A 24,897-nucleotide genomic window follows, 5' to 3' on the forward strand; every position below is an offset into this window, starting at 1 on the left:
GGGTAGTAGGGAGTGGGCCACACATGGCTCTCCTCATGGAGAGCTTGGACGTGGGTTGCTTAGGAGGAAAAAATGAGAGAGAATGAAAGAGAGAGAGATGATGGGAGAGGAGTGATGGGGTGTGTAAGAGATGGGATGAAAAGGTTGACTTTGGGGATGGTGTAGTGTACTTGGGGGATGAGATAGGGTACTTGACTTGATGGGTGTACTTTGACAAGTGAAGTGATTGATGTGATGGATTCTCTACGGATTTGCAACACGTGATATTTTTTTCGAACTGAACACGGGCTTACATCTCCTGGCTTGGGTATCGCCTCACTGCGCGAGATGCGACGTCGGAACCGCGATGATGGTACGGTCGCACTGGTATAAGTCTTGGGTCGAGCCGACTCTGGAATACGGGATATGACTCGAAGTCGCATGCAACTGCCGATAAAAGATCGCGGGTCACCGGAATTCGACTAGGAGGACCGCAGAAGCCTACGGAACGGTACAGGCTAGGATACAGGTCTTACATTTAATGTATTGATATAATTCATAATCTGACTTACTAAATTGATGCAACTCATAATCTAATTGGTTATAAGGATGTAACATATGAACTGATTACTGAACTGATGTTACCAAATAGTATAAAAATTATATTGATTCTAATATAAGACTCAGAGTGATATATGCAATCCATGACTTACAACTGTGTTGCTATAATTGTGCATTCATTTCTTGCATGCACATTTCGTGCTTGAATTCCTGAGGGATCTCCCGAGATAGTTTACTTGCTAGAATCGTTACTAGATGCTCACTATACTATTGGAAGCCTACTTGATGAGTAGATGCGAGCCTTGCCCATGCATACCAAAATGGTATAAGCTTGCCAATGGGCAGATGTGGCTTGATGGGTTTCCAACTCAAGTAAGTAGACGGTTTCCAACTTCATTCATTTACGCATTTATGCATTTGCATAACATTCACATTCTACACTTATATTGTTATATTGTTGCTTGTTGATCTATTTAATTTTGGTGCGATGAATCATGCTGGGTTTTCTCACTAGGCTTGGCTAGCTTACCCTGTATTGATAAAAAATCATATATATGTGACCAAGGTTGAACCTTTGGCTCAAGAAGAGGAGGACGTGATTGAGCCAGAAAATGACCTACGAGACACATGACCTTATCCGTTAGAGGAAGAATTAGCTACTTTGGACCAGGCATAAATATTATTTCCACTTTACATTTGATATCTTAGAATTTTATCTGATTGTTGTAAGTGCATTGAATATGACTTATTTAATTGTTAGATTGATTCATTGTCAGTTATTTAAATAAAACTTAAATGAGTGAGTCCTTAGCTGAATTGATAATAGCTGGTTAGAATAAATGTTGTATGAAGTGTGGTTGTGGTAAATGAGAATTTAGATTTTACAAAAATAATGTTAATTGTGAGTCTCTGTGCAAATGTATTAAATAAGTTGAGACCACTTAGCATACGAGTTGCGACACGGATCTTAGGTCTGGCATGTGTGCTCGTACTTGAAATTCGAGTTGTGACAACCATAATCAACAACATCAATATCCTGAGTATTGTCCAATAAATCATCAGTAGTAGAGAACCATTTAAACACCCCCTTCCATTTCACTACCATTCATAAACTTCCTTGGAATTAGAGCTACTTGAAGGGAAAGCCCCAGAGGAGGAAAGGGGAAAATTGATCGAGTTGAGGAAAGAAGTGCTAATTCTAAAAATTTATGTGCAATTAGGTGTAAAAAGGGAGATAAGAGAGGTAAACTTTGGCGTATTGTGCTTAAAGTCTGTCCAATTATTTAGGTCCAAGACGATGCTAGGGTGGATGATCTGGGACCATTAAAAAAATTCACTTATTTGAGGGTCCCATAGTAGACCTTATATGTCATCAAATTTGATCATATTATAAATTTGACAAGACACCAGACTCATTATACTCTTAAAAGGACTAGGTAGGTCATGTTATAAGAAACAATTAGGACGAGAATGCCCACCATTTAAAAAATATGATTATTTGTGAGGCCCACGAACTATACATGCTAACTAATCAAGTTAAATAATTCAAGTGATCGGAATGATTGACATGCAAAAAGGCATGACATTTCAATACTCAGCTGGGCTGCACTAGAAGAACCAATTATTGTGACAGGTACACCCCACTATTAAAACGGTCCAGATTGTTAGTGTGGCCCACTAGATTTTGATATTGGACTTAAATGAGCACCTAATGATAGAAAAATGGAGACTTAAATATAGATGGATTGGATGACCTACACAATGATGGTGGGTCCTACAAACAATGCGTGAGCACCATATTTTTTTACCACTGTAAAGGCATTGCACTTTTCATTCTTCTTCTCTTCTAATTGAAAAATGTGGAACACCATTCAATGCTTTGAAAAAAAATCCTAAGACTTGTGGGCATTAGTGACAGCCAGTGGTACATGAAGGGTTTTCTGATCGCAGGGGGCAAGAAAAGAGGAGAGAGAGAGAGAGAGAGAGAGAGATGTTACTGCTACTACTCTCTAATTAGAGAGAGAGAGATGTTACTGCTGCTACTCTTCAATTAGAGAGAGAGGTGGGTTTCCACCCTTTTCCCCTCTTTTTGAAAAATAGGAACGTTGGCATGTAAGTGAAGTGACTTCTCAATTCCAGTTCGTAAAATATTTTTATACAAGTGATTTATAGGTGGTGAGTTACATATGAATTTCTTTCCTCAAACATTGATTTATAGGTTGTGATTGAAATTGCGGTTTTACCGCTACAAGCGAAGCTTGAAGATATGGCTAATGTCTTAGAAGGGGTGAATATGTCTTTTTAAAATTTAATTAAATAATTAACATGCACTTACTTCTAAATACTTATGTAAATGAATACAAACAAGAATAAGTGCAAAAGCAAAGTGTACTTAGTGAAAGCAGTATTCAGGTATTTTGTCAAACATGTTTGCTGTAATAAATAAATCAAGTTATTGTTCAACAAAATATAACATATAAAGATTTAAATCATTCAGCCCATTGTACAAGATATATAGTGGGGTTCAGCTACGTGCCTACTCCACTCTTGGTTGACGCACTCTCTCCTAGAGTGTGCCGGATTTTACTATTCAAATGGTTTTAAATCAGGTTCACCATAAACTTTTATAACATATAAAAGGTCTACGTTTTTATCTGTCGATGGCGTACACAAAGTTTTACGAAGTCCTACACAAGGACAACAAAAACGTACTCTCCCGTCGGAGGCCTACGTACACAAGGTACTGTTGAGTTTGGTAGTTTAAACTCTGAAACCCAATTCTACATAAGGAATGATTTTCAGATACTATGGACTTAAAAATACTTTCTTACCTAAAGTGGATGAGTCCCATTAAGCACCTTGATGGAGATCTTCTTAAATCATGAAGCATCTTTAGATTCCTTGTACTGCAACCGTACGATGCCGTTGAAGATATCGAGGTTTTGGGTTAAGGGTTTGGTGAATCATAATTTGATATTGATGAGTCTTTATGAGCTAGTTAAGAATCTCATGGTTGAGAATTTAATGCAATGTAGCATAAAGATTTTCTAATAAGTGTGGTTGCTAGAGCATTAATGAATATTGGAGTTCATTCTTTAATCCAAGCTTTGAATACTTAAATGTATGTCTTTAATTAAAACATTAATTGAATAATGAATTCTATGAGGAAAGAGAGCATTGGGAAGTAGAGGATTAACTATGGTTACTCACACACATAAGACTCTCTCTATTTCTCACCAAATTACCAAGAAACTTCTCTTTTAGATTTGCAATAGTAAAAAATGGGCATAAATTTGTCAGGTTCGATGGTAGCAAAGTATCTCTTTGATGTCATCGAAGGACCTTTGATGTCATTGAAAAAATTAGAGAATATATATAATATGAACTGATGGACAAATTTGGTGCATGAGTTTGATGCCATCGAGTGACCTTCGATGTCATCGAAGAGGTCCTTTGATGCCATCGAAGGCTTCCTTGATGTCGTAAAGAAAATTAGTATTTTCGACCTCAGGTCACTAGACAATTTGGATGATAGTTCGATGTCATCGAGGAGGTCTTCAATGCTATTGAAGAGAGCCTTCGATGCTATTGGGAAAATCCAGAAATTTGAAGTTTAGTTGCTGGATAGTTTGGACTATAGGCTCGATGCCATCAAAGACAGTTCGATGGGACTTCGATACTATCAAAGCTTGTCTGTTTTGATATTTTCTTTTTAAATAGACACCTTCCCACACTACTAACTATTAGCATTTAATTTAGCTTTTCCTATGACGTTTGGGCTAGATAGGACGTTTTGTTTAGTGGGATTGGTATAGGTTTTTGAAGAGGTCTTTGATATTTCCTTACTTTGTCATGCTTTGGATGCCTTTGATCCTTAAGTCTTTATGCTTGAATTTTCTTTAGGACTTTTCAGACTCTAAAACTCATAACTCATATTAATTGACAAATTAGGACATTTATATTAACTTATACATGAATTTCCTCCTCAAAGATAGCCTGTAAGTGGCTTCCTTGTAAGTCGCTTATATATTACTCAACTTGCAGGCATCCAAATATATTTCTCCTCAGTTGAAGCCAAATTTCAAAGAATATAAATACTCTACTTGCCAAAAAATGCTAACTCCATTTTTCTTATATTGTGATTGGTCTATGCCACCATCACTGACATCGTCACCACTGATACATTAAATATGTGGCCCAATTTATATTGGTACAAACAAGAGTTTCCTATTTGCAGCAAGAAGAGAATCGGTATTCAATTTCGATCTAATTTTAAGAACTTTCTCTTCACAAATATGTGGGGGCATCACAAACAAGAATACAGATCCTCTGTTTGCATTAAGTAGCAAAAATGTGGTTGTTGCAATTTAATTGAACCATGTGATTGTATAATTGCATTGGTGATTGAGATGGACCAATCACTATTCAGCATACGAGGAAAAAAGCAGGAAAATCGTGCTTTTGGCAAACAAAGGATCCAAACTCGACAAGAAAATTCTGATCCACACCCCTTGGCTGCCTACCACTGCCAATGGGCACTTCCATACCCCCTTGCTGCCCACCACGGCCAATGGGGACTAGCTCCCCCTCTCTTTCTCGACAAGTTGGCCTCAGCGGGGTGAGTATGATCGATTATCTGTTTCTTCTTCCCGAAGAAGGAAGAAGGACACAACATAAAAGGCAATAAAATCAGAGAACAGATGCACTGCACGTACAGAGGAAAACATCAGTATTTATTCTTCATTGAAACTCTTATTCGGTATTTACACTCTCCCCACATATTTGCATGGAGCAGTTAAAAAAGACTAAAAGCCGACAAAAATCATCGAAGGCTCAAAAAGCCAGTGACTTCGTCCCTCCTCTCTCTCTTGGCGTTGCTCCGGCCCAGGAGCAAAAGCATCCTCTCCCTGAGCATTGAAGATCTTTTCCACCTCTCTTGCAGGTACATTGAAGGACAGCTCCTTCTCTTCCCTCTCCATCTGTCTCATTATGTTCTTCTTCCCTACACACACAAGGTAATAACAATAACAATATCAATATTCAGTGTGCCCCAATGCAACCATATGATCCTAACCACCAATTTATTTGGAATCAAAACACATGACCCACCTGCAAGGTAGTATTTCTGGTTGTCACGAGCATTTATTTCAAAGCAAACCATCTGCAGATTCTCGTCACGAGAAGCAACGGTCACGACCGGGTGACCAGCTGGGACCACAAAGACCGTGTTAGGAGAGAGACGCGAACGGACTCTCTGGTAGCTTACATGACCTTCATGCTGCTGCTCTTCTTCTTGTTCTTGCCCACGTCCTTCCTCGCTCTGGCGACGTTGGTTCGACAGGTGAGGACATGTCATCTCGAAGTATCCTCTTCCTTGCTCCACCCACACCACCTTTGTTGCCTTCGAGTTGTAGAAGGGCAAATGCATCGCTCCCTACAAAATGACGAAATTTTCGCTTTATCTCATGCAAAAACTCGACTTCAAACCTTGTTGAGTTGACTCAAAAACTTGGGCGCGTTTCTTGAAAATTTGTTTGAGCTAGAAGATAGTGGCTAACGGATGAAAATATAGCACCCAAAAAAAAAAAGTGGGCCCCACTAGAAACATAGTTCACGTGAATTTCTGCACTTTCCAAGCAAGAGATTAGAGGAGAAGCTTACACGGCTTATGTTGGCAAATGAGACTTGGACATCCACATCTTGGAGCTGCTTGTAGTCGTCGGCATTAGCTTCATGCAGTTCACCGTACTTGTTGGAATGGGTGGGCTTCTTGTTCAGCAGGTTGAAGGGCCCTTTCCATTCTTCAAACGACAATTCATGACTGCTCGAAGAAGAAGACGCATGTCGTTCTATGGCCCTTATCTGCTCTTGGGAAGCCCTGATGATCGCGCCCTTTCTCTGCTGACCGAAAAGCTTCTCCAACCTATCCCTTGGAGTCTATAACCATAAAACCAATGCAAGAAATGCAAGTATATAAGATCCTTTTATTTAGGTGTAGAAGAGTTACCACATAGAGTACATGCATACAAGCTTCTGTGAATTAAGAAGCAGCTGCAACATCATTGATTGAATGACATGAAAAAGAGAAGGAGATTGCTTACCTTGAAGGCAGCCTCAAGAACATCATTGCTAAAGCTCCTATAAAACGATTCAGGGTCCTCACCTCCTGCCCCAAAAAATTCCTACACGACAGAAATCATTTTCATTCCCAATTAAAACTAGCCCTCTATCGCTGATACTACTACAAGAATAGCATGATATTACTTGGTAGAGGAAAAGGGTGTTTGTATTTCACCTTGTAGCGACCAGGAATCGAGACGGGTTGGAGAAGATGTGCAACACACAGCTTCTCATTGTTGTCTCTGTTAATCAAGAAGACGGTCGTCCCTGCAGGTATCCTAAGGATATCTCCTTTGGAAATGTTGTACACCTCTTTGTTATTCTCTTTCAAGAAACTGATTGTTCCTCTTCCTACAATCAATTCACATTTCTTCATTCCAATCAAGCATGCATTCTACTTGTAATTAACCAAACAAAGTAGTCATGCTACAAAGACAACTAAAAGAAGAAAAAGAACTCATACCTCTAACCACATAGAGAACTTCCTCAGCATCCCAATGGTTGGGTATGATAAAGGTATTAGGGTTTGCCTCTAGGATGACGAGGCGGTAGTTGTCGATCCCTTGCAGAAGCTTAGATTGCCTAGAGAACCTCTTTAGAACCCTAATATTGCCTTCTTCAGTCCACACACGGTGATTAAAGCTTTGTTCATCGAAAAAGTATGGATTATTCATTACTTGCTCTTCATTTCTTTCCATTTGCATAACTTCTCGATCCAAATCATCACCGCCACCCTGCCCTGTTTGTTCCTTGTACTGCTCTTTGCACCATTGCTCGCATTCACTCTGGTGGTGGTGGTGCTGCCTGCACTGATGTCTGCATTTCTGTAGCTGTTGTTTTGGATCTTCCTGTTCCATCTCGCCGTCACCATGGCCTTGCTCTGTTTGTTCTTCGTATTGCTGTTTGCAGTGTCGTTGACACTCTATATTGCCAGGTTGACGTTGTCTGCAATCTTTCTGGCATTGCTTCAGCTGCTGTATGGGATCTTCTCGACTCAAATCATCATCACCGCCACCCTGCCCTGTTTGTTCCTTGTACTGTTGTTCACACCACTGCTCGCATTCTCTCTGGTGAAGTCGTTGTCGCCTGCACTGATTTCTGCATTTCTGTGGTTGTTGTTCCCTCTCACCGCCATCGTTTCTTTGCTTCGTTTGTTCTTCGTATTGCTGCTCACAGCGTCTTTGACACTCCATGTCGTCGGGTTGACGCTGTCTACAATCTTTCTGGCATTTCTTCAGCTGCTGTTCGGGATCGTCTCGGCTCAGATCATTACCAGCATCTTCCGAAATCTGGATTCCGCATACACGCTTGCAAGATGAGGGATGGAACCGCGCTCTGCATGCCACCATGCACGGCAGGGGATCATGGTCATACGAGATAGCGAAGGTGCCGGAGACGAGGAATAGTGAGAGAAGGGTCATAACGAGGGTTGCTGGTTTTGCCATTGGAGAAATCATGGGGCTTTGATGTGGGAAGGATGTGGTGTAAGGGCCTGTATTTATAGGAAAATTTTCCTACAAAGATGAACATATCCCCAAACAGAGTACGTGGATATGTGGCAATTAGAAATTGCATGCATGTCTACGTGCTTGAACATCATCATCAATAGCGGACGCGTGGCTGCTTCTGATGGCGGCGTTCACATGGTACAGATAAATCACATATCTTAGATAACACATGTTTCATTTAGTGCGTATATACGGGCAAGATCTATGAGGCATGCCTAAAATCCACACTGTCCATCAGGTAGGACATAGTATTTTCACCGTTCATTAAATAAATGATTTTGATCCAAAAACCATGGACGATACGATGTAAATAATATAAAATAAGGCTTAAAAACTCTTAAGTTGACGAGGTTGTAGCCTCTAGAAAATTTGAACTGGATTGTGTTTGATATTTGAATTATACTGTTGTGCGTGTCATGATCAACGGACGGGATGGAATATATACAACCCTACAAACGAACATGTGGCTGGCCTCTAACTCTATTCTCTCATGTGGTGTGGATTATATTAGTTCTTAAACGAAATTATTTTTATCTACATGAACTATCATAGTGGTATAAATCTGATGGATGGAATGGATGCCAAATAAAGAATAATATGGGGCCCACAGAGCTGGAGTGTTGTACCCGTTGTGTACAACACACGTCATAGAAGACTTCCGCGGATATTTCTGAAAATCGCATAAAAGGGTTAGTGTTGGCTTTTCATCGTTTTGTGAGGAGAGAGAACGATTCTGCGAGTAGCATGCAGATGGACGCGTGTTGTACTTTGAGAAATGGAATTCTGGCAAACTCGTCACCGCGTTTGGAGATCACTGTGGATGCGGTCAGTTCCACGACGTTTTCATAATTACACGTGCATGCGAGTTTTGGTCCACTAATCAGTGGGTCCATGGATCAGACAGGTCGATATTATTTCTTCTTGCTTCTCTCTAAGGCGGGTGGGGTGCCTGCAGAACCCGCCACCAGGGATATCCCTAATGGCACGAATCTGTGAGCCTATCCAGATGTATGTGTTTTATCCACGCATGGCAAAGCTCATTTCAGGTCCCAAAATTGAGACAGATCCAAAGCTCAAATGGATCACGCCACATTTAATAGTGGAGAAGGAACGTCCATTATTAAAAATTTCATGGAAGAGATGGAAGTTTTCTTATAATTGATATTTGTGTAATTCCCTTTGTATGCCTTTATCTATGTTTTTGTGACCTCATGAATTGATTGACATCAGAGTGGGTCCTAAGAGGGTTTCACATGCAGGTATTCAATTCCCACTATTTCTTTTGTTATCATGAAATTGAGCTTTGGATGTCTCGTTTTTGTTTCCTCCTTCAAAATAAGCTGGCAAAACAGATGGACACTGCAGATAAAACATATGTGACAAGGTGGGCCCCATATACATCCCTCGTGGGGAAGCAGATTGGCTGGTGTACCTCACACCAGCTATATAGTTGCTGTATTGACGTCAGCAAGTTCTGTGGGTCTGATCATGAGGTATGTGTTATATCCAAACTGTCCATCCATTTGACAAGCTCATCTTAAGTCTTGAGATGAAAAATAAGACAAATCTAACTATTAAGTGGACCACAATGCAAAAACCAGTGGGGATTGAACGTTTACCACTGAAACCCTTTTTGGGGTCACAGAAGTTTTGAATCAATATGAAATTTTTTTTCCCTCTTCATTTAGGTATTTGTGACCTTATGAACAGATTGGATGTAAAATAAACGTTATGGTGGGCCCTACAATTGTTTAACGGTGAAAATTATTATCTCCACTACTATTTATGGTGTGGTCCAGATGATCTTTGGATATGATTTTTTTTTTTTTTGGATAATGCTTTAAAATGATCTCTAAAAATAGATGAACGATGTAGATATAATAAATTATAGATATAATAAATACGTCAATGTGGGGCTCACGTAACTTTGATCTCCTTTGAATCGTTCGTACAACTCGGAGTTCGATGAGCCTCAGTGCTCGTCTTCGCACGACACGTACCTATAGCAGCTATATAGCTAGTGTGAGGTACACCAGCCAATCCGCTTCCCCTTGTGGTGGGTGTGACAAGGTGGGCCCCATAGACTTCCCTTATGGTGGGTGTGACGAGGTGGGTGCGTTGCAGGTAATCTGCTTCCCTGCTGGTGGGTGCTGCAGAAAGTTTATCATCATTTGTCTATGGGTTAATAAAAAAGTATCCTCCTAGTTAGGCAAAAAAAAATAATAAAAAAATAAAATTAAATTAAAAAATCATCATGAATATTATTAATTGGAATCCGAACCCTCTGCATGTCCTGCTTGTTACCCAACAATATAATTGGTCCACGTGATAATTGACATTGTCACCACTGCTGCATAAAATGCAATTAGTGATTATTAAATTTACGTTAGTCGTGAGCAGAGTATTCGGACCAAAATGTCATTATCCTTGGTTTAGTAGTTGTACTGTTTTGAGTGAATAAGAAGTTGCGGCGTATTTAATGAAGTGATGTGGATGGAAGCCTTTCTGGGCATGGGCGAGGCCCAACTCATAGGGCCCACATTGATGTATGTATATAATCCATGCCACCCATCATTTTTGTCGTGTCATTTTAGGGCTAGGGCCCAAATATCAGCCTAATCCAGAGCTTGTGTGGACAACATAATAGAAAATAATGGTGACAATGACACCCACTGTTGAAACTTTCCAGCGTCATTGTGATGTTTGTTAGAAGTAGACACTGCCCAAGTCAGGACTTTTAGGGCCTACAACGAGTCAGCCGACAAGGTGGAAAGAATGGATCATCCCATTTTGGGCCTCGACTGCTATTATTTAAAAATAATCAAGTTATTAATTATATCGACCTGATAATCAGGACCCTTACCAAATTACAACCAAGACCCTTACCATGTTATATAGGTATGGGTCGTGGTTGTCATGTTATATGGGTGGTGAATTGTAATGTGGTAAGGGTTGGGGTCGTTATGTTATATAGGTCGTGGTCGTCATGTTATATGAGTTGTGGTTATCATGGGTTGAGGTTGTCATATTATATGGGTCGTGGTTATCATGTTATATGGGTCATGGTCGTCACGTTATATAGGTTGTGGTTATCATGGGTTGAGGTTGCCATGTTATATGGGTCGTAGTTGTCATGTTATATGGGTCGTGGTTGTCATGTTATATGGGTCGAGGTTGTCATCTGATGTGTGGAGTTCGTGGTTGTAACGTAATAAAGGTTGAGGTTGTCATGTTATAAGGGTCATGGGTCTTGTCATGATTTATGTGTTGAATCCAATCTGTCCATTGGATTTAGAATTTAATTTAACATCATGGGTCAAAAATTAAGTTACATCCAAAAATTTTATAGCTCCCAAAAGGATTTAAATTCCTACCATTGAAACCTCCTTGGGTTCGACAATGTTGTTTACATGCCACGTGATAATATTTTTGGCCCACTTGAGCATTGAATATGATTCATTTTGGCCTCATGTCCTAAAACGAGCTCACAAAATGGATGGAGGGAGAGGATTTCTCATAAACATCATAGTAGGTCCCACCTGCGTTCAGGAACTTCCAACAAAAGGCTTTAGCAGGAAATCCGCATCCTTTGAGTGGCTACCGTACATGATGTATGGTCTTATCCACACCATTCATCCAATATTTTTTATATCATTTTAGAGTATAAAAATGAAGTATAGCCAAGGCTGAAGTGGACTACACAATGGGATTATTACTGTTAAAAACTTCTTGGGTGGCACGTAAGTTTCTGGATGAAGCTGTTATTTGTGTTTTCCCTTCATTAGAAGGAAGTTTTTGGATGGAGCTGACATTTGTGTTCTCTCTTCATCCATGTCCACGTAACTTTAAGAATATAGGTTGGATGACAAATAAACATTGCGGTGGGCCCCCATAAAAGTTTCAAAGGTGAGAATCATTATTACCTGTGAGCCCTAGAAAAGTTTCAACGGTGGGAATCATTAATACAGCTGCTTCCTATGGTGTGGTCCACTTAAGCCTTGGATCTGCCTCATTTTTTAATTTATATCTTAAAATGATAGGAAAAAAATGAATATACGATGTGGACAAGATCCATAGACCACGGTGGCCACTCAAACCTTCCTGCCCGTTCCCAGCTGGTGAGGGGCGCGTCCTAGCAGGAAAAGCTAAGCTCTGTGGACCCCACCATGATGTTAGTAAAAGTGAAACTGCTGAGTGGCCACCGTGTAGGAAAAGCTGTGGACGCTGAGGACCCACCATGATGTGTATGTGTATTATATATGATTTTTATCCACGCCGTCCAATTTCCATATCATTTTATGATTTTTATCCACGCCATCCATTTTCCATATCATTTTATAGGCCGGCCATGAGCCCAAACATGAGACAGATCCAAATCTGAGGTGGACCGCACTGGAGATCCAAATCTGGTGTGGACCAGACTAGAGGAAACAGTGGTGATTGAACGCCCACTGTTAACAACTTTTAGGGAGGCCTCAGAAGGTTGAAGTTACAGTGGTGATTGAACGCCCACTGTTAAAATCTTTTAGGAAGGCCACGTAAGGTTAAAGTCTTGGATCAAAGCTGATATTTGAGTTTTCCGTTTATCCAGGTCCGCTTGACACAATCATCGGGTTGGACATGTTTTTTTTTTTTTTTTTAAAGAAAGTTTTTAATGGTAGGCGTTCAATCACCGCCCAGCTTTTTAAATTTTTAATGGTAGGGGTTCAATCAGTGTGCACCTTATATTTGGATTTGACCCTAAATTGATATGAAAAAAATGAATGGGGGCATTGGTGAAACATGACGCCGGGGAATTTTTTATTTTTATTTTTTATAATAGCACATCATTAATTATATGTTCTTGTTATTAAATAAGTATTTTTTATGGGAATTGGGTCCTTTCTCTTGCTTGGGTGGTAGACTCTCAGGAGTTTCAACTCCGGTCAAGGGCTCGAGTACCCATAGGTGGTGAAATTCCACCAGCGTGAGTGTGTGGGGGTGTGTGTGCGTGCGTTTAAAAAAAAGTATTTTTATGGAAAAATGTACTGATCTATGGTCAACAGGCTAGGTCAAGCATCCTAACAAGCTATAGGTGTGACCTAGTAGTCTAGCCCTCACCTCTAAACCAATAAGAAAAGATGCTCCGCCTCAACCCAAGGCCAAGCTCAACCTCTAAACCAATAAGAAAAGATGCTCCGCCTCAACCCAAGGCCAAGCTCAACCTCATCAGAAAAATTGAGGCAGGCTTCAGCAAATAGGCTGAACCCAACCTCAACAGCAAAGAGGCTGAACCCAACCTTAGTAAGTAGGTCGTGCTATACCTTGGCCCGCCAAGGTCTCAACTAGCGTGACCAATCGAGCTTGTGGCCAACATTAGGCCGAGCTCGACCTAACCAACGCCCACTCGGCCCACGATTTGCGCCGAAGATCACGAAGACCATATCCAACGCGGATCTATTCGCTGATGATCTAGAAGAATCCAACCGTGTAGATCTAGAATCCTATAAAGATTCTATCCCCCACCAAAATAAGGACGAATACTCCCTACGCAACCGCCTCTCCTCACCTATAAAAGAAAAGACTCTCGAAAGAAGATAGACGCACAATCTCTAGCCCTAACCCTTGTATACCCAACTAAGACCCAAATTCCTGACTTTGGTATCGGACGATCCCGGCACACAAGTCAGGGTCTTATTTGCCCTTTGTGCGGGTTCACGAGCCAAGGAGAAGAGTAACCAGATTTCTACATCAACAAGTATCTAAGTATCTATTTAATTTTTCTTAAGCAATATTGTCATTATTTAGTGGGTATTTTTGTCATTTTAGAATATATATATATATATAAAACTAACGGAAGTTGAAGGAAACTAATGGAAGGTACCTGTTTGACGATAACTTAATTAATAAATGAGGTAGATTTATAAAATTTTATCTTAAAAAGGTACAGGAATGTCAATAATATATTAACGAGGCGCTAATTTGTAAATATTCCTTTTTAATCCCCTGGGACTTCTTTCTTCCTTTTTCTTTTGACGAGCACGTAGATTAACGGCGCTTTTTCTTTCGTTTGGTTAATGAGTCAATACGTCTACTTTACTCTCAACAACACAAAAAGGCAATAAAATCAGAGAAGTTGCACTGCACGTACACGGGAAAACCACCTTTTATTCTTCCCAGCTCTTGGAAACTCTTATTCGGTATTTACACTCTCAAGTCTCAACACGTACTTACATGTAGGTAGGTGGGTAGGTAATCAGTCCCTTACTACATAGATCTCGTGCCACAGAGAGCAGTTAAAAGACTAAAAGCCAGCGAAATCCAAGATAGACTCTAGAGGCCCGTGGCTTCCTCCCTCCTGTCTCTCTTGGAGTTGCTCCGGTCCAGGAGCGAAAGCCTCCTCCCCCTGAGCATTGAAGATCTCATCTATCTCTTTTGCAGGTGAACTGAACGAGAGCTCCTTCTCTTCCTTCTCCATCTGCCTCAGTATGTTCTTCTTTCCTACATACATGACAACAACAGGAACAAGATCAATATCTAGTGGGCCCCAATGCAATGATCAGACGATCCTAACTATCCATTTGGTTGGAATCAAAACATATATATGACCCACCTGCTAGATAGTACTTGTGGTTGTCCCAGGCATTTACTTCAAAGCACAACATCTGCAGATTCTCGTTACCAGAAGCAACGGTAACGACTGGATGACCAGCTGGGACGACAAAGCCCGTATTGGGAGAGAGACGAGAACGGACTCTTTGGTAGCGTACAGGACCCTCATGCTGCTGCTCCTCTTCTTCTTTTTCTTGCTCGCTCTGGCGGCCTCCTTGCTCGCTCTGGCGACGCTGGCTCCAGACGTGAGGACACGCCATCTCGAAGTAGCCCGTTCCTTGCACCACCAACACCACTTTTGCTGACTTCGAGTTGTAGAAGGGCAGATGCATTCCTCCCTGAAAAATGAATAATTGTCAGTCTTGAACACGCGCACAATACCATGTTTGAGCTAACAGATTATTTCCACCACGTGGGTTCCACCGTTCTGGCTATCAAAACCATTTATTCGTGTGGCCATAGTTAAAAAACACGAGAAAACTCAACTCAAAACGAACTCGATGTGTTTCTTGAGAAGTGGTATGAGTTTTCTGAGGTTTTATATTAAATATCTAAATGTAATAATATATAAATAATGTCACTTGTGCCAATTTGAATCGAGCTACGTCGAAAACTCTGAGGCTTGGTGAAATCTGGCCAAGATGAGTCAACTCACCTGAGCTTAAGTCGAGTTTTGAAACTATGCATGGAACACTTGGGTGGATGCGAAGTACCCAAAAACTCGCATCGATGGTTCATCCCATAAGAGCGTTGGGTCTATTACAAGATAGTGGCCACCAGATGAAATTATTGGACCCTTAAAACGTGGGTTCCACCAGAAACATGTATCACGTGAATTTCAACACTTGCAAAGCTAGAGATTAGAGAAGAAGCTTACACGGCTGATATTAGCAAAAGCGACTTGGACGTCAAGATCTTGGAGCGGCTTGTAGTCGTCAGCATCAGCTTCCCACAACTTACCGTAGTTGTTGGAATGCGTGGGCTGCTTGTTCAGCAGGTTGAAGGGTCCCTTCGATTCTCCAAAAGGCCACTGATGACTGCCCTTAGCAGAAGACGCATGTCGCTCTATGGTCCTTATCTGCTCTTGGGAAGCCTTGATGATCGCACCTTTTCTCTGCTGACCGAACAACTTCTCCAACCTATCCCTAGGAGTCTATAACAACAAACCCAACACAAGAAATGCAAGTAAGATCCTTCTATTCAGGTGTAGAAGACTTACCACACAAACTACATGCATACAAGCTTCTGTGAAGCAGACGCAGCAACAGCAGCATCATTGATTGAATGTCATTAAAAAGAAAAGGAGATTCCTTACCTTGAAAGCGGCCTCAAGAACATCATTGCTAAAGCTCCGATAAAACGATTCAGGGTCCTCACCTCCTGCACCAAAGAATTCCTAAACCCAAAAAATAAAATAAAAAATCATTAGCAACTTAAAACTAGCTTCCTGTAACAAGTACTACTGCAAGAATGTTCTTACCCTGTAGTGACCTGACGTCGCGACGGATTGGAGAAACTTCGCAACATAGAGCTTCTCGTTGTTGTCTTTGTTGATAAGGAAGACAGTAGCCCCGGCATTTATCCTAAGGATATCTCCTCTGCGAATGTTGTACGACTCCTTATTGTTCTCTTTCAGGATATTGATATTTCCTCTTCCTGCAACCAATTCACATTTCTTCAATATTTCATTTAAGCATGCATTCTACTTGTAACTAGAAAAATAAAAAGAAAAAGAAACCATACCTCTAACCACATAGAGAACTATCTCAGCATCGCAATGGTGAGGTATGATGAAGGTATTAGGGTTCGCCTCTAGGATGACCAGCCGGTAGTTGTCGATCCCTTGCAGAAGGTTCGACTGCATAGAGAACCTCTTTAGAGCCCTGATATTGCCTTCTTCGGTTCTCACACGGTGAGTAAAGCTCTGTTCATCGAAGAAGTATGGATTATTCCGTTCTTGCTCTTCACTGCTTTCCCTCTGTGGGTTCTCTCTATCCCTATCACCACCACGACCCTGTCCTTTCTGTTCCTTGTACTGCTGTTCGCACCAATCCTCGCATTCACTTTGGTGCTGCTGCTTTCGCTGCCTGCACCCTTCTCTGCATCTCTCTAGCTGATGTTCTGGATCTTCTCCCTCCCTCTCGCCACCACCATGGCGTTGCTTTGTTTGTTCTCGATATTGCTGCTCGCACCGTTGCGGGCACTCTTTCTCGCCTGGTTGACGCTGTCTGCATTCTTTCCGGCATTGCTTGAGCTGCTGTTCGGGATCGTCATTAACAACATCTGAAAACCGAAAACCGAAGGTGGTGGAGACGAGGAAAAGAGTGAGAAGGAAAAAGGTCAGAAGGGTAGCTGGTTTCGCCATTGAAATCGAAGGGCTCTGATGTGAGAAGGATAGGGTGCAAGGCCCTGGATTTATAGGAAACTTTTCATATAATGACGAGAATACACCTAACAAAGTTCGTGTAGATGTGGAGATCAGGGCTTGCATGCATGCCTACGTGCCTGAACGTGTTCGTCGAGAGCGGACGCGTCGCGGCTTCCTGACGCAGCATTCACGTGGTACGGCGTACGAAGAGAACAGAAGTGAAACCGATGAAATGAGTACAGATTTCCAGAAGAGAACACGTCTCGCCGGACAGGACACCTATCCTTCCACTGTTTTATTCACGAGTACAATACGCATTGATCTGTGAGGGTGTGTTTAAAATCTACACCATTCATCGGGTGAAAACTACATTTTTTATATATCAAGATTGTCTTTGGCGTATCCATTATCCTGTTGTGCTTCGCATGATGAACGGTTTTGATGGAATATATGGAAGCTGGAGTGGCCCCACGAAGATCAAACCTGTATCCGGCCTCTCCTCCATTTTCTCATGTTATATGGCCGAAATCAGTTCTTGATCTAACTGATTTTTAGCTACAGGATCTATCATCAGGGTGCGGACGTGATGGACGGGGTGGATGTCACAGAAAGGAGATGATGGGGCCCATGGATTTTGGGTGTTGTAACCGCTGCGTGCAACAGGATTGGTAGAAGATACTCGAGGGCATTTCTGGAAATCGCATAAAAGGTTAACTTGGTTTTTCGTCGTTTTGCGGACGTGGGATAGCTATTCCTCTGCGACTACCATGCAGATAGACGCGTGTTGTTTTTTTTTTTCAATGAGATGAGAGGACTTGCAAACTCGTCGTCGCGACTGTAGATCAGTATGGCTGCTGGGCTGGTTCCATACACGCTTAGAAAATGGAACGCGTGTAAGAGCTCCGGTCTATTCATTAGGGTCGCGAGCAGTTCGTGTTGCCTCTTCCCCACTGAGCCCATGTTATGAGATGGTCCGATGATCCGAGCTGAGTGGATGACTGGACAGATGAAGATAGAACATTAAGAGGGAGATTTTTAAGTGGTCCATGTTCAATTTCATAAATGTACGTTCAAGATGACAGATGAGGCCTAATTATGGATTCATGACTAGTTCTGAGAAGATGGACGGTTCGGATCATCGAACCATCTCAGCATGTTGGCCCCAACACTAACTCGGTCAGGTGACTCAGTGTTGTCAAACCAGATCCGCTCGGACCGAGTCTAAGTGGACCGGAACGAGTTGCACGGGACTCGTCCAGGTCTTGTTACCATGCTTAGTGGGGATTTAAGCCCCATGAATAGGGCTATAAACGGGTCAGGTTCGGGGTCCGGTCCTAGAGTTCTCGGACCCGCGGTGATCGGGTCGGTTTCTTTTGGACGTGGGTCTCGTTTCTATGATCCGAAATTGGGTCTGATAAGAGCTGGTACCGTGGGGATATCCATTAGGTCTTTAAGGGCATTGATATGGTCGGGCCCAGATGGATAGATTAGATCAAATACACCGGTGTGACTTTCACACCTGCCACGGGCTCTCTTACTGGATACTACCCCTTTAGTTTTTATAATAATCGGTAATTCATTATAATCATTATCATTGAGGACAGGTACATGAATCCTCTTCCACCTAATCTATCAAAGGTCATGCCCTCTATTAGCCCATGGGTCACTGAGACTTTTCTTACCATCTCCATTCACATGCTTAGGCATTTTCCTTATACTTCAAAAGACCTCAACTCATATTAACTCATACCTTCTAGCTAATGGGATTCACGCATTATATTACATATAATCAAATTAATTAAGTTTATTTTCATATCTTATTATCTATCGATATTATTGTTATTGCAAATTATATATTTATAATTTCTGTAAAATAATAAAAGAAACTGAAATGTTAAAGATAGGTTGAAGCACGTGTGATCATACTGTCCTTAAAACATTATTCGCCCCCTTCTCAAAGTGATTGAGACTACTGATAGGTTGCAGGCAAATAGTTTATAGGATAAGATGAGCATGTATGTGCTTCTGTGTTCAGCAAGCATGAAGAACCACCAATGGAACTCTGTGTACACAATTTTTTCTAACAGATAAAACTAAAATAAAATCCCAAATTAGAAAGAAGATTAGAAAAAATGTAGTTGGTTTAAGCTACTGCTTTGGCTTATTAATTTCTTGAGGACTCTTGGCTAAGGTTCGCATTGAACCTTACTAACCTGATCAAAAGTCACTAGACCTTTTCTTGATAGGTCATATGTGAGAGTGATTCAAGTAGTCGGTGATGATCCAATGAACCACCCAGGCACTATTTATATAAGCTAGGATTACTCAGCGTTTTGGTCTAGGGTCATAACTCCATATGATTGTTTATGACTGGTGGTGAAAAACTAGCCGTTATTTAGCTGTTTTTGACTATTATGCATGTGTGACAACCAACTGCAAGTTAACCTTTTAGACTCATTGGCTATACGTTTTATGATTGTTGGGCTGCCACGTGCAGCAGTTTCTATATGGTCTGGTTTAATACTGCATGTGCAGTTACACCTCTATTAAACGGCTAATTTTTTAGCCTCTATAAGATGGATTGGTCTCATTCAGACTACTTGCCACAACACTCCAGCCACCTAACCCATACCCTTTGTCGCACTAGTTCGCGTAAGGTCGCGAGGGAGCAACCCATCTGCGATACGATGTGCACATACGTGCGAAATGTGCCACTAGCGCCTCTATACCACATAGCTACACTGCCTCACTCACCCACGAAGCTCAGCCATGAGGGGTAATTAATAGACTATCGTTTGTTGATGACTGTCAACGTCCATGAAGCCCAACCATGCAACAAACAAACCGTTAAAGATCTGCCCACCATAGGTCATCTCACCAATCTCCCTGTCTTATGCAACCAATAGACAATCATACAATGACTATTTAGCCACGAAGCCAACTATGTGACAAGCAAATGTTTATCCTCTCCTATGAACTACGATATTTGTCTCACACTACGAAGCCCAATTCGCAACAAAACGGATTGTTGTCCCTTACGACCGTCCAGCCACAAAGCCAACTGAGTAAGCAATGTAGCTTTCATACCCGACGACCTTCTTGCTACGAACAAACCATCTTATTATAAATAGATTGTTGTTAATTATCCTTTTTCCCTTTTCTTTTCTTTCATTACTTTTCCAATCAGCTATAGTTGAAACTTATTTACTTAATTGATCGGCTTCGATTTAATTTTATTCTTTTAAATTATATTATCTCGATATTGTACAGTATAAGTTATCACATGCTTAATTGAAAGTCCTTTCTCTAAAGGAAAAAAGAACTCATTAGAGAGACGAATCCTTCCCTTCACAAATCGTTTGATTCTACGCAATTGGTGGTTGGATAATTAGACGATCTTTGTAAATCCAATCTTAATCTTTCTATCTCAACATCTGAGTTCACAAGGTGTTCAATTCGAGTTGAGTATTATAAACTCCAACATGCCTTGTACACACATGTAACACATGTGACTTAATTCGACACCAATAGATGTAGCAACAATGGATTCCATAATCTATTAGAGGTCATTTGAATGCCTGTAAAATTTTAAATTGTAAGCCCATTTACACCTTAAAGAATTTTAGGTGTAAATAAATTATTTGTGAAATATTAACTTTTTAAGTGGTAAATTTATTTATTGGTAAGTAGATTATGTGTTTAAAGTATTTTCAATGCATAAAGTAGGTATTCACACCACATGGAGTCTAAGGAGACTGCTCTATGTATCATTGGTGAGTGCTTGTGTATCAAACATCATACTTTGCAACAGTATCAAATAACTCCCCCTCTTCGAATTCGGGCTTAAGTGCATCGTGACATATTACAAGTGTGCCAACCCGGACGTCGCAATTATGAGCCGCATTGTGGATCGATCAAAGCATGAAACTAACTCTGATCAAACAATCTTAACTATCTGATTCCACATGTTTTATGCATACTATTGTACCATATTCTTGACCGTTCTTGAAAAATCCAATTGGAAAGAACACGTGTTATAACAAGGGAAAGATAGTATAGGCTAAAGATCTTCAAGGATGCTTTTAGTGCTTTTTACGGAATCATAATTGACAGTATGACAAGACATATAGTAGTTGAGAGAAATTCAAAAGAAAACCAAACAGTCAAGCAAGCGGTCTATAACCATATGGGAGGTCGAGTAAGCGGCCGATGGTCATCCAGGAGTTCGATCAAGCAACAGATAGTCATCTAGGAGCTTGATCGAGCAGCCGAGTGGAATGTGGCTGAGTCACGAAGAAGGCCCGAAGTGCTTATTAGGACAAGTGGCAAGGAGGCCTTCAGAAAGTTGTGTAGTATTGGTTATAGCAACCGTTAGAATGTGGTAAGCATCCAGAAGGCTAAGTAGTGTTAAACGATTATAACAACTGTCAGAATGTGGGAATGATCCAAATGGTTGGATTAAGGCTAGAAATAACAGATGAATTCAGCAGGAAGATTTCGTCTCACAACAGCCCAATCAAACCAAAACATCATCCTTCAATTATCCTTTCAGTTACCAGTTAATTACATTTCTTAGTGTAACACTTTATTTTTCTACTAAGTAAAATGTATTTCCTAGTGTAATCCTTTACTTTTCGCCTGCTGTTTACATTCTATAGTGTAATCTATAGCGTTAATCAAGTAGCTGTGGTAATCTTAACTATAATTCGAGTTTACACTCATACGTTGGATTCAGTTCCTCATCCAGAAAAGTATTTCGTAGGCGTTCTCCGCAACTGATGTAAGGATCCCTTTCTCATTTTCCATTTATATGTACTGAAAAGTCATTTCGTATGAAAGGCAAAGTGTTACCCATCATCAGAGGATGAACCCTACCCTCTGAATATCGTCTGATCCTATTTTACATATTAAGTGAATGACTAAATAGGTGGTCGATCTTGATCATATACTGCGTATCTTCCTATCTTGGCTCTTAGGGTCATAGTTATTCGGTTTGAATTGAGCCGCAAGTTCAATTATGACATGCCCGCATTCCAACTGCCAAAAACCAGCACCAACAAGTTTTTGGCACGCATAGTGGAACCCTAAACTACTTGGTTGTCATACATATACATAGTGCACCGGCCGTGTAAAGCATTAAGTTTTTGGCATGCTCGGTGGGACCCTGTCTCTAGCTTACCAGTGTAACTCTGACAATTAAAATGATGAATAGAAGAAACAATTGAATTACTTTGGTCGAACCCTCTACACCAACTGCATTGCCTCCAACTGATGATGTGTTGGTTCAAGCGGCCCTTGAAGCATTGAATATGGACAATAGCCGGACATTCGGCACTAGGAACCAATAAGGGACGTCGACCTCTTGGACCGTTTCTCTAAAAGAGATAATAGTCATACTCCGGGATGTACAACTGAGTATACAACATGTTCATGAATGTGGAAGGGCCCAAGTTGAGCAATTCCATATTCAATTGAAAATACTAATAGATATATGACTAGTCAGATTTAGGTCATGCATCGATTGATGACAATGATAGACGGACGAATGCCAACGGCAATGCAGTATAATGCTGAGGGAAGTTTAATCGACAATGTGGCTCGGCCACCATCTGTGCCTCCTCCGCAGCGGAACCCACCGCCTATTTCAATTCAGGAGGTACAAAATGCTCCGCTACCCATTGAATTCAGGAGACCAGAACGGGAGGCTAGGAATTTTGTTCCTGAGATTCGAAACTAGGGTCTATCGAGAGGACATCCTTTCCAACAATTCTTTAGGAACCTGTTGTTTCATGAGGGACAGAACCGAGTAGGTCCTAATCCACTTCTGATGGTTGAACCTCCATGAAATACTTGTGGGGTAGTCCTTCCGTGTGAATCTACCTTATCGTAAAAGACAAACCCAAGTAGGCCTTGAATCACCTCCAATGGCTGAATCATGACCAAATTATTCTAATGGTTAAGTAGCAGGCCAATTTTGTGGCGCCTCGAACAACCATAAGCTCTATTCGGAATGGATTGACCGACAGTCTCCATTGTCATAATCAATTTTTTCGTTTCTAGATTAGGACAACAGAATTTGTTAATTTTTTTAAAATCATAATGGCCGAGTTTGACCAGGATGGCTGAATTTGTCATTTTTTGTTTATGATGGTTGAATTTGTCATTTTTTTTTTAAAAAATTATTATCATGATGGCCGAGTTCGACCAAGACGGCCGAATTCAAAAGCAAACTAAACAATTGACTAAGCAGCCAATAGCCGTACAGGAGGTCAAGCAAGTGGCCAATATATATCCAGGAGGTCAATCAAGTGGTCGACGGTCAACCAGGAACTCGATCAAGCGGTTGATAGTCATATAGGAGCTCGATCGAGCGGGCGTGTGAGCAAGGAGACCTAGAGCGATTACTAAGGACAGGTGGTAAGGAAGTCTCAAGAATGTTGTGTAGTCATGAACATTTATGGAAACTGTTAGAACGTGGGAAGCATCCAGAAGGCCAAGTAGTGCTAAACAGTTATAACAATCGTCAAAACATTGGAATGATCCAAACGGCCGGATTAAGGATATAAATACTAGAAGAATTTAGTAAGAAGATTTCATGTCACACCAACCTAATCAAACCAAAACATTACTCTTCAATTATCCTTTTAATTACTAATTAATTACTCATCCAGGAAGGTATTTCACAGCTGTTCTCTGCGACAAACTGTAAGGATCCCTTTCTTGTTTTCCTTTTATCTGTATTGAAAAGTCATTTCATACAAAAGGCAAATGTGTAACCCATCATTAGAGGATGAACCTTACCCTTTGATATCACCCGATCCTAATTTACATATTGAGCTAGTGGTTAAATAGGCAACCGATCTCATCCGATTCCAGTCATATATTGCGCATCTGCCTATCTCGACGTTTGGGGTCTTAGTTGTTCGGCTTGAATTGAGCCACAAGTTCAATTCTGACACGCCTGCATTCCAACTGCCACAAACCAACACCAACACATACCACTAACCATTTTATTCTCAACCCTTCATCCTATTTTCTCCAAATGGACGGTTAAGATTGTTCAATCAGGATGATGTTCATACATGTCCCGTGTATTGTGGATGAGAAACTAGCAACTGTGAACCATGTTAATGAAATATCACTCGTAGTTAGGGTTGTCAATGGGTCAGGTTAGGGCCGGGTCGAATTCTGTCCAAGCCTGGCCAGCAATTTTGAACCTATGCCCAAATGCAGCCTGAGCCTGTGACCGGCTAAAATGGTTCAACTCGAGTCCGGCTCAAGACATTTACACAAAGCTCGACTTGAATATCTCCACGGATAATTGATATTTGGTGTGCCTTACGTTTAAGAGAGAGGGAGAGAGAAAGAAAAGGGAGAAAATTAGGTTTAGAAAAGACCTATCCGGTGGACTAGGTTTATGGGCTTTGGGGTGCTAGCCCAAGTCCAGCCCAATATACAATCGGGCTCCTGATTTAAGCCTGAGCCCGACTGTCGGCCCTGATACACCACCCCAAACCCGGCCTAATGCGGGCCATCCGGACTACCCGGCCCATTGACAGCCCTACTCGCAGTCGTTTCTTCGTTTCTTCGCCTAGGATAGTTAGTTCATACTCTGGTAGAGCACCAAGCTTGATACATAGGCCCCTAGAAATTGTACATGTACTAAATTTTTTGTGATCCAACTGTTGCTTAGTCACGGTCTCAAAACCAGATTGGTTGAGCGATACTAATCTCTATTCGTGGACAATTGCATGTTGAATATTGAATATT

General features: G+C 41.1%; 2 protein-coding genes across 3 annotated transcripts; both read right to left on the reverse strand.

The window, feature by feature from the left end:
* Nucleotides 1-5,252: 5,252 nt before the first annotated feature.
* LOC131253858 (vicilin Cor a 11.0101-like) lies at nt 5,253-9,188 on the reverse strand. 2 transcript variants are annotated; one of them, XM_058254992.1, is made up of 6 exons: nt 7,124-9,188; nt 6,836-7,011; nt 6,642-6,722; nt 6,202-6,477; nt 5,650-5,974; nt 5,253-5,542 (listed from the first exon to the last, which is right to left on the reverse strand). In XM_058254992.1, exons 1-6 carry the CDS (start codon nt 8,115-8,117, stop codon nt 5,346-5,348), a joined length of 2,049 nt encoding a protein of 682 aa, XP_058110975.1. In that variant the 5' UTR covers nt 8,118-9,188; the 3' UTR covers nt 5,253-5,345. The 2 variants fall into 2 exon arrangements, with proteins under 2 accessions (XP_058110975.1, XP_058110978.1); XM_058254995.1 differs by lacking the exon at nt 6,202-6,477.
* Nucleotides 9,189-14,295: 5,107 nt separating this feature from the next.
* Nucleotides 14,296-17,149, reverse strand: LOC131253877 (vicilin Cor a 11.0101-like). The gene is made up of 6 exons (XM_058255002.1): nt 16,503-17,149; nt 16,240-16,415; nt 16,075-16,155; nt 15,637-15,912; nt 14,761-15,097; nt 14,296-14,648 (listed from the first exon to the last, which is right to left on the reverse strand). The coding sequence occupies exons 1-6, from the start codon at nt 17,122-17,124 to the stop codon at nt 14,452-14,454; spliced, it is 1,689 nt and encodes a 562-aa protein (XP_058110985.1). The 5' UTR covers nt 17,125-17,149; the 3' UTR covers nt 14,296-14,451.
* Nucleotides 17,150-24,897: the final 7,748 nt, after the last annotated feature.

The sequence above is a fragment of the Magnolia sinica genome, chromosome 1, assembly GCF_029962835.1.
Source record: "Magnolia sinica isolate HGM2019 chromosome 1, MsV1, whole genome shotgun sequence".
NCBI lineage: Eukaryota > Viridiplantae > Streptophyta > Magnoliopsida > Magnoliales > Magnoliaceae > Magnolia > Magnolia sinica.

Coding starts and splice junctions, on each gene's coding strand:
- LOC131253877 (XM_058255002.1), bottom strand. CDS start 17,124: ATGGCGAAACCAGCTACCCTTCTGACCTTTTTCCTTCTCACTCTTTTC. Junction 16,156..16,239: donor CGACGTCAGGTCACTACAGG/GTAAGAACATTC, acceptor TTTTGGGTTTAG/GAATTCTTTGGTGCAGGAGG. Junction 15,913..16,074: donor TTCTTGAGGCCGCTTTCAAG/GTAAGGAATCTC, acceptor TTGTTGTTATAG/ACTCCTAGGGATAGGTTGGA.
- LOC131253858 (XM_058254992.1), bottom strand. CDS start 8,117: ATGATTTCTCCAATGGCAAAACCAGCAACCCTCGTTATGACCCTTCTC. Junction 6,723..6,835: donor CGATTCCTGGTCGCTACAAG/GTGAAATACAAA, acceptor TCTGTCGTGTAG/GAATTTTTTGGGGCAGGAGG. Junction 6,478..6,641: donor TTCTTGAGGCTGCCTTCAAG/GTAAGCAATCTC, acceptor TTATGGTTATAG/ACTCCAAGGGATAGGTTGGA.